Source organism: Neopelma chrysocephalum, unplaced genomic scaffold (genome assembly GCF_003984885.1).
Source record: "Neopelma chrysocephalum unplaced genomic scaffold, ASM398488v2 Primary Assembly neopelma1_227, whole genome shotgun sequence".
In the NCBI taxonomy this organism is placed as follows: Eukaryota; Metazoa; Chordata; class Aves; order Passeriformes; family Pipridae; genus Neopelma; species Neopelma chrysocephalum.
This window is the reverse complement of record NW_020897889.1, coordinates 32,409-41,722: the sequence shown is the minus strand read 5'-3', so window position 1 is coordinate 41,722 and position 9,314 is coordinate 32,409. Positions and strand designations below refer to the sequence as shown.

General features: G+C 58.4%; 1 protein-coding gene across 1 annotated transcript in view; it reads left to right on the top strand.

Moving 5' to 3' along the window:
• Positions 1-8,748: 8,748 nt before the first annotated feature.
• Positions 8,749-9,314, top strand: part of ANGPTL4 (angiopoietin like 4) — a 9,105-nt gene continuing 8,539 nt past the window's right edge. The window contains exon 1 of the mRNA XM_027703444.1: positions 8,749-9,279. Within this exon, the coding sequence (XP_027559245.1) occupies positions 8,749-9,279 (531 nt within the window). The remainder of the gene's footprint in view (positions 9,280-9,314) is intronic.

Below are 9,314 nucleotides of genomic sequence, written 5' to 3'. Positions count from 1 at the left end.
CATCCCATCCCATCCCATCCCATCCCATCCCATCCCATCCCATCCCACCCCTGCAGCCTTTCCCTTCCCATCCTGTCCCTTGAAGCATAATCCTTCCATCCCTTCCATCCCGTACTATCCCACCCCTCTGCTGCAGCCTCCACCTTCCCATTCCATGGTTGGACAACCAGTCAAGGGAATGTTTCTGGCATGGAGACACATGAGGAAGCCTGGAGTCAGCACTCACACTCCCTGGAAGGCATCTTCTCTCCTGAGTGTCTCCCTGAGCAGGGATTAGGAGGCCACATTCCTGATGCAGTTCATGGCTGCCAGCACAGAGAGTGAAAATTGTCTGGTCCTGGCTCAGAGCCGCTGGAACCTTGTGCAAAATCCCCAAACATGCTGTGCTGACACAGCAGACAGTTATTCAAATGGCAAAGGTCACTCTTCCCTTTCTATTTTTGCTCCATGTCCTGAAGTCCAAGGATAAAGGAGCTGCAGATCCAGGCACAGCTCCATCCCTTGCACCAGCCCAGGGTATTGGAAGGATTTGGGAGAGAGGTGTGACTGGGACTCCCCAGGACCGACAGAGATGGGGGAACTGCCTCGAGGGCTGAGCCTGGTGATGGTGACACTGCAGCTGGTGGCACAACCCATAAGCTGCCCCGACACGGTGGTGCTCGAGCAGCCCTGAGCCCTGCTGTGATGCTGAGCTCCTGATGATATTCAGATTTTCGGCACAGGCTGGTGACAGGGTGTTCCCGGGGAGCCACACATCAGGAGGAGGAACATGCCCAGAAACTGCCAGTGGGCTTTCTCTGGTTGGTCGAGGGAAAATCCTGATGAGAGCAGAGCTTCCCACTAAGGAACATGGTAAGGTTCCCCCCACCCTCTCCATTTGTGCCTCCTGCCATTCATTCTCGCAGCAAAAATCCTCCCAAAACTGTAACACATGGAAAGTCATCTGGGGGCTGGCAACTTGCCTGGGGCCATTCCCAGCTCGTGGGCACAGGCACTGGGAAGGCCGGGAGCAGCTACTACTCCCCTCTGCACCCTGACCTTCCTCTCCCTGGAGAGTTTCTCCCAAAGAAGACCCTGCCCAGTCAAAGGCACTGACCTGGTTGGGTTCAGAAATTTAGCAGGAGTGAACCATAAAACCATCATTTAAAGTGACACTTGCCAACAAAAATTCTACTTTGTGGCTGGAATGGAGGAGCTGTGGTGCTCCATGGTCTCAGGGGATCATTGCCAGCTGGCAATCAGGGCATCCTCAACGACTCTGATTGAACAGGAAACTCCCCATTTTGGATTCCTTTTTCGGGGTGGGAGGATTTTCTTGGACTGTGCTCAGAATTTATCTTTTCTCTGTGCTTTGCAACAGGGAAGCAACTTCCAGGCCCCCTGAGCAGGCGGGTTTTTGGCACCAAGGTTTTCTCTCTAGGTATCCAATTTTCCTTGCGTGGGGGATCACCAGATGCCAAACCCGGGCAGCTCCAAGGGCATGTGCTCAGCTCGAGATGGGTGAGCTGGTCCAACAACAGCATCCGAGCTCAAAGCTCAGGCACAGACTTGGACCTGTGTCAGCTCTTTGTTACTGTGTGTGAGGAAAATTCCCAGGAACGGAAGCACCCGTCTGCCAGGTAAAAAACCCCACAGCGTTTGTTTTTTTTAAGAAATTTGAACTAAACAGAGGCTGCTCTGTCCTGGCCCTGCCCCAGCAGAACCACTGCAGGCACTGCACGGCACGTGCTCCTCTCTGACCTGAGCGTGAGGAAGGCTGGGTGTGGGATGCTGCAGGGGAGGTACCTGTGGGTGCTGGGCAGCCCCCACTTGGGAAGCCAAGCCCCACAGCAGGGACAGCTCTGCTGCTCTGGGGAGAGCTCAGATCCACCACACAGGCAGCAAAATGCTCAATTTAGGAAACCGAGAAGCAGCCGAGGTCCCTGTCACAGCATGGAAAGAGCCACAGCTGGAAATGGGGCCAGCTCCTCTCTCCCAGCCTCCCACTTCCCTGGGGATCTGGAGGCCCCCAAAGCCCTCCCAGCCACTGCTGCTGTTTGTCAGTGAGGGGGCTGGGAAAGGGGCTGCTGGAGCTCCTGGTACTTTGGGGCATTTTCCTCTGTTTCTTTGCAGGTTTTCACAGAAGTGAACGGAAAGCAGTGGGGTTTTTTCAGCTCCCAGGGCCTGCATGTCTTGTGAAGTGGGGTGTAAAAATCTCAAAAAATCCAGGACCCAAGAATGAAAATCCAGAAAAATCTTGACCAAGGAATAAGATATATTTCCCATTGGAAAATGCACACGACGGACAAAGCCTTGATTTCATCACTTGTTTTTGGCCCCCACTCTGCAGAGCCTGAGCCACCCCTTCCCTTTACATTCTCGACGTGATCTTCAGCAGCAGCAGGAAATATCCCGACTTCCCCGACGTGTCCCGAGGCCAGGATTCCTGGACACCCTGTTACGTAGCTGAGTTCACAGTCTGGATGCAGCGGGTCAGGTGGGTGGAGAGACGTCACTGTTACCTCGTCTGGTCCCTGGAGGCGCGGCTGTGACTCTCCCTGAGCTCTCCCTGCAGCTGTCCCGGGAGTCACGTTGTCTGAGTCACGAACCGAGCAGGGAGAGGTCTGGGAAGAGGTTTGATCCCCAGCTGGGGTTTTCAGGACTGTGCCTCAAGGTCTGGTGTTTCTCCCTTCTCTGCTGTGTGAGGAGTGTGTCCCCTGGCATTTACCCCATCTGAAGGTCTGCTACCCTTTCCTGCAGGTCTCTTCCTGGGGGGAAAACCAGCTGGGGCCCCATGGGGACGGGCAGGGATCTAGTGGGGTCCTTGTGACTGCTGAACCCAGCAGAGCATCCAGCAGCTCACACATCCCTCACTGCAGAAGTGTCCTGTGGGAGGGGGACCTGCCCAGCACCAGAGCAGAAGGGAACCAGGGGAAACAACCTCCTGAGCAAAGTGGGAAATGGACACAGCACGTGAAAGAGCTCAGGAGGCCACGCAGCTCATACCCAGCACTTACCCAACATGGTGGGGTAAGGAGGGCACATCCCCAAGGGCCCTCATAGATATTCATTCTGGGATGGCTAAAAACCTTCCTGGGCAGCAGAAGTAACCTGGAGATTTATCACACAGCGCAGCCAAAAAAGCTGTTTGTGTTGCATCAGGAGATCCAGCCCGCGAGGGGCTGTGCCAGCGGGACAGAGGGGTCACGGCCGCTGGCAGATGAGGACTGATCAGTGCTGAGCAGTGCCAGAGCTGCCTCTGCCCCATCACAGGGGAGGAGACAGGTGGCCAGGAGTGACAGCAGGGCTGTGGATGAACTCTGCGGACTTTGCTTGTACCTGCTGCAGCGGCTCTGGGCATCTCCTTCCAGAAACTACAGATGAAATGAAAGGATGTTCAGAAAACACCTGGAGAAATCCCCTGTCACCCTTGTGCCCACCAAAGGCTCTTCCAAAGCCACTGTCTGTCACAAAGGCTGCTGGTAAAAGGGAAGCCACTGTTGCCTGAAAGGGAAAGCAGAGCCCAGCCCTGGCCCTGCTGGTCTGGTCCTTTCCACAGAGGCTCATGAGCAGACTGAAGTGTGCCAAGGGGCAGCCTCATCCCCAGGACCCTGGAGCTCCTTGCACCATGAGCTGGGAGCCCAGCCAGCCAGAGCCCCTAATTCGAAACGCATGTTGGTTAAACCGAGAGATGACTGTAAAAATAAGGGTCGGATTTCTCTGGTTGCAAAGCCTCCCACGTTACCCCAAGCCCTCTTGTTTCCTGCCTTCTGGCATGTGTGACCTTCAGCACAGTAACCCCGGTGCTCCCTGAGGAGCCCGGGATGGCAGGAAGAATAAAGGGGAGTGAAGACTTGCATAACGTTCATCCAGCCTCGCCAGGAAAATAAGGAGAATGCTTGGACTGAGAACATCGCCGGCCTTTTATGTCGGCTTTTCAAGTGTGAAAATGGGCCTCCTGCTCTGGGCTGACGGGGCCCGGGACCCTCTCTGGGTGAAAGGGACCCCAAGGTGGCTGCAACCCTCCCCCATCCTCCGCAGTCCCCAGAAGACGTTGCAACCCGGGTATTGATGTCTTCTCCCCTCACTTGGGCTGCTGGTGGTTTACCCAGGGCTGGCAGAGAAAGCTGGAGGAAAGAGGATGGGAATGGAGCCGATGCCATGGCTGAGCTCCCGATGCAGCTGGTCCTCGCTGGGGGTGGACGGCTGTGGCCAATTTTCCATCTTTCTGACTGATCCTGCTTGGATGTCCATCTCTGCTCAAGAAGCAGCAGCATCGACAGCAGAAGTTTTGGGCACTCTCTGACGGGGGTGAGGTGGTGTCCCCAGCCCTAGGGAAGGACAAGGCTGTGCTCTGGCAGCCTGAGCCACCTCGCTGTCGCCAGTGCCCTTGGTCAGGGTACAACCAAGCTGGGCAGGCTGCAGGAGCTGTTCTGCCACGTGACCCCAGGGCAGGAGCCACACGGCCCCTCTCCAGAGCGGGGAGTGACAGAGCTTGAGCCAGCAGAGCTTGTGCTTGGGAAAAGCAGGAATGGTGACCTCAGGGGTGGGGGGTTTAGCAGGCTGTTTGGCTGCAGGGCCAGGCGAGCGTGTGTGATGGATAAGTCCTTGCCAGGACCAGGTGTGAGCAGAGACAGGCTCAGGGATGGAGTGCCCGCTCCATCCGGGAATGCTGCCAGTGCCTGTCTGGGTGAGACGTGCTGCTGCGCTCAGCCGGGGGCCGGTAGGAAATCCCTGTTGGATGTTTCCCGACCTCCAGTGAATCAGAATAACTGTTCCCCTGGAGAACCTAAATTTATCCCTGAAGTGGTGACAGCGTAATTCACACATGTCCTATTCCCTCTCGTTGGAGTCTCCCTGACGTTTGCCATTTCCAACAACAAAGCAACACTGTGATCAACCTTCCTGTAAATCTGCTTTGCTCCCATCCCTGCTGGTGACATAAGCCCCGGGCGGAGCAGCTGCAGGAATTCGTGCGAGTTCAGACCAGGCTGAACTTTCACACAGTGACCTGCCAGGTCAGCCTGGGAAGGAGTGGGGTAGAGAAAAAAGGCAGGGAACAAAGACACTCACCACAGCCCACCTGCTCACAGCCTGATGGGCATGAGACAGTGGGACAGGGACGGGAACAGGGATGGGGACAGGGACAGGGACAGGGACAGGGACAGGGATGGGGATGGGGACAGAGATCGAGATGGGGATGTGCTGCCAGGCATGTGGGGGCTGTTGGGAGGAACTACATGTGGTGTGTGCTGCATTTCCTGGGTGGCTGAGCTGGTGGGATTGCAGGGAAGAGGGGATGGGGATGGAGATGGGTGCAGTGATAGGGATAAGGACAGGGATTGGGGGATGGGAACGGGAGTGTCCCTTGTCCTGCAGAGACACCTCCACAGAAAATAACTTCCTCTGGAGTCTACTGTTCCCTGCCCGGGGGCTGGACCCCATGGAGCACACAGAGACCCAGAAACATCCCCGAGGGCCATCGTGCCCTGCTGCTCCCTGGGCTGCTCTGGGTCCGAAGGCCACCAAGCTGGGGCGGGGTCCTTGTAGGGTCCTTCCTGGGGACTTGTGCAGGGGAAAGGGTCCCTCATGCCCCAGGACTAAACCTCGACCCTTCCTCAGCCCCAAACCAAGCTGGACAGTTGGGACCCCATGGGGATTTTGGTTGTAGCCCTTTTCCATGCAGGGCAGAGCAGGGCACAGAGAAATGCCCCAGGAGCTCAGACCCTGCTGTTTTTAGCTCCATTTGAACTCAAGAGCACCCTACTCTGTGGAGAGCACCTTCCTATTGGCCTGTGGTCATTCCCAGCCCGAGGCAGCTCAAGGCCTCCAAGGGCTTTGCATTTGTGTACCTTGAAAATTCGTATTTCTCAGGGCAAATTTGAGAATTCCCAACAGGAAAACAACAGCCGAAGGAAAACACATAAATCATGTGGCTTCTCAACAGGCTTTGGCTTCTCACACTCCCTGTCTCCTGCCTCAGCACAAACACTGCCACTGCAGAAATAACCAGCGGGAACACGTCCTCTGCGGCACCCGGCGGCACAACCCCGTTGTTTCCCAGGACAGGCTCCAGTGTTGGGTAAGGGCGGGCAGGGAGCAGAGCTCACTCAGGATTCATTTGGCATGACGTCGTTGACCCACACCAGCACATGAAACTGTGCTTCCCTGTTTGACCCAGTGACTTGGGGGTTGGTGTTTCCCTGTCCAGAGTGCTCCAGCCCCGGGCTCTGCGGGCGCGGCTCCTGCCAGCTCTCTCCCTCCTGGGATGCCATAAACCAGCAGTGCAAGTTGAAAGGGAGAGTTTTCATTTTTCCCAGACTCCATCTGGGAATTTTTAGCCACTGTATGGTGACAGATCTGTCCTTGGGGGTGGCCATGACCTGGGAGGAGGGGGCACAGGCCAGCCAGGGACACCCCACAGTGCCTCACAGGGACCCCAGACCCAACAGAGAAGCCTTGGTGGGGGGAGAATGAGACCCCCTCCCCATCACTACCACCCCACTGTATGTTCCCAGATCCTCTCCAGCAACAGTGGCAGAGGGAGCACAGAGGGACCCCTAAATCCACAATGATTTGGAAGAAGCAATTCACATTTTTTTATTGTTCCTTTTTCCTGTGCGATGTTTCCTATCTGTTTTTTCCCCTCTTTCCTTATTTGAAAAATTCTTTCTGACCATGAAATAAACGCAAAAGCAGTGGCTGGTGGAGGGGGCTGAGGCTCTCCAGGCTCTGAAATTTCCCCAATTTCTCCTTATCCAGCTCCTACTTCCGTGACTCCACCCTGAGCTGTTGCTGCTGGGTGCTTGCCCTGAGGCCTCTCACTCACCCTTTGGCCAGCAGCAGCCTGGGAAATGCTTGGAGATGGCTCTGGAGAACAAGGACCCTGGCAACTGCAAGTGTTTATTCCCACAGAAGGCTCCCACACCTTTGTCCATAAACACACCTACACTACAGGGATGCTTTGCTCCCAACAACAGGGAGGTTATCCCCACAAAGGAAAAAAAGATGGGAAACCCTGAATATTAGTTGCCTGCTTGGACATGGGAGTATAGGTTTGGCTGATGGAAGTGTTGGATGAGCATGTAATTGCTTTGGAAAGGCCGAGTGCCATGGGAGAGGCTGGGCTGAGAAATCAGCTCTGCAGAGCTGCAGATCAGTGGAATGGCAAATCTCAGATGAGACTCCTGGCAAAAATTCCTCAGGGAAGAGCTGTGTGGGGTTGGGAAGCTGCGCCCAATGCCCACTACCCTTGGGAAGCTCCCGTGCCACCACCTTGCCTGGATGCCCAGGTGACATGGGGACTACAGGAGGGGTAAATCTTCCTGCCAGGCATTTTTGGACACGAGGAAAAGGCTTTTTCTGGGGCCATGCCTGAGCTGCAGGGCTCTGAGCAGCAGTGGTGGGATGGGGATGGAACCGCTGTGGGCTCGGTGGGGCTGGGTGAAGGAGTCCAGGGCAGTCATGTCAGCCAGACCCAGGGAGTGGTGGAAAGCGGGAATTTGGCCCCAAAAGCTGGTGTGGGAGGGAAGGCAGGTCCAAGCTTGAGGCTGCGCAGAGCAGAGCAGGGACTGAGTGCTGGGGTGGCAGAGGAAGCGCCCCATGGAGAGGGAGCAGAAGGCTCCATCTGCTCCATCCAAACAGATCCGAGAGCAGCTCCATCATGGTGTGTGAATTCCTTCACGGAGAGAGAAAACAGAGGCTCGAAAATCACTTTAAGCCAGTGGGAAAAGGCAGGATAAGAAGGAAGAGCTGGAAACCAGGGTCCAAGACACTGGCAATGAAATAAGATGCATGGTTTTCACAGGAGGATGATTGAAGCCTGGGGCGGGGTTGGGTAGTGGGGGATGGAGATATTCATCCTTGTCACTCTTGGAGACCAGGAACATTTAGAGGAGTGAACATTCTGCTCCCCTCAGGTATACAGAGGAGCTGATCCCAAGTGTGCCCCCTCCCCAGGGCTGGCAGCACCCTGTGGGGCATCCCCCAGGAGCCCTGCACTGATGCCAGGCCAGAGCCCCCCAGCAAATTCCTGTGCCTACAGCGAGCACCCCCCGGGGCCCCAGCACCTGTTTGGGCATGGCCTGGGATCCCTGTGCCACAGGGCACTCCTGCCCCGGGGCCAGTGGGTCCCAGTGGGGCACGGCCTTGGGAGGGGACATGGGTGCATCCACAGGGGTGGGGGACCAAGTGTCAGGGATTGGTGAGGATGAGGGTCTCCAGTGCGGGGTGAGGAGCAGGACGGTCAGCAGGGATGGGATAGGGATGGGGGTGGGAACAGATAGGGGCATGGGGATGGGAGCAGGAATGGGAATGAGGAGAGGGATGGAGATAGGCAGAGGATGGGAATGGGAATGAGGATAGGGATGGGAGCAGGGATAGGAATGGAGATGGGAATGGGGATGGAGATAGGAATGGGATGGGGAGGGGAGTAGGGATAGGAATGGGTATAGGAATGGAGATGGGGACGGGGATGGGATGCGGAGAGGAATAGGGACAGGGATGAGGACGGGCGCGGGCAGGGCTCCGTGGCAGAGACCGAGCCTGCCCCGAGCGGGGGGAGGACATGGCTCGGAGCCGGGGCTGCCGCCAGCGGCGGGCGCTGATCCGGAGCCAGGGCCGGCAGGGCAGGGCGAACAAAGCGGCGGGGCCGGGCGGGCGGGGAGGGCGGGGAGGGGCCGGTGCGGGGCCCTCCCCGCCGCGGGGCGCGGGCGGAGATAAAAGCGGGGCGGCGGCGGCGGCGCGGGGCAGAGCAGCGGAGCGGGCACGATGCGGCTCGGCGGGGCGGCGCTGCTGCTGTGCGCGGCGGGGCTGGCCGTGGCCCCCGCACCGGCACCGGGAGCCGCACCGGGGGCCGGCTCCGAGCGGCGGGCGGCGGCGGCGGGGCCCGGGCGGGAGCGGCGGGCGCAGTTCGCCTCCTGGGACGAGGTGAACGTGCTGGCGCACGGGCTGCTGCAGCTGGGGCACGGCCTGAAGGAGCACGTGGAGCGCACCAAGGGGCAGCTGCGGGAGCTGGGCGGGCGGCTGAGCGCCCACAACAGCTCCCTGGGGCGGCTGCTGCGGCAGGCGCGGGAGGCGCAGGAGCGCGGGGAGCGGCTGCGGGGCAGCGTGCGGGAGCTGGAGGGCCGCGGCCGGCAGCTGCTCAACCTCTCCGAGGCGCTGCGGCAGCGGCTGGAGGAGGTGGCCGCTGACAAGGACGCGATCCAGGGGCGGCTGGAGCAGCTGGAGGGCCGGGTCCGGCTGGCGCTGCAGGCGAGGCCGGCCGGGAACCAGAGCGCCCGGGACCTGGGGGCGCTGCAGGTGAGCGCGGGGGGCACCGGCATCCAGCGGGGGAG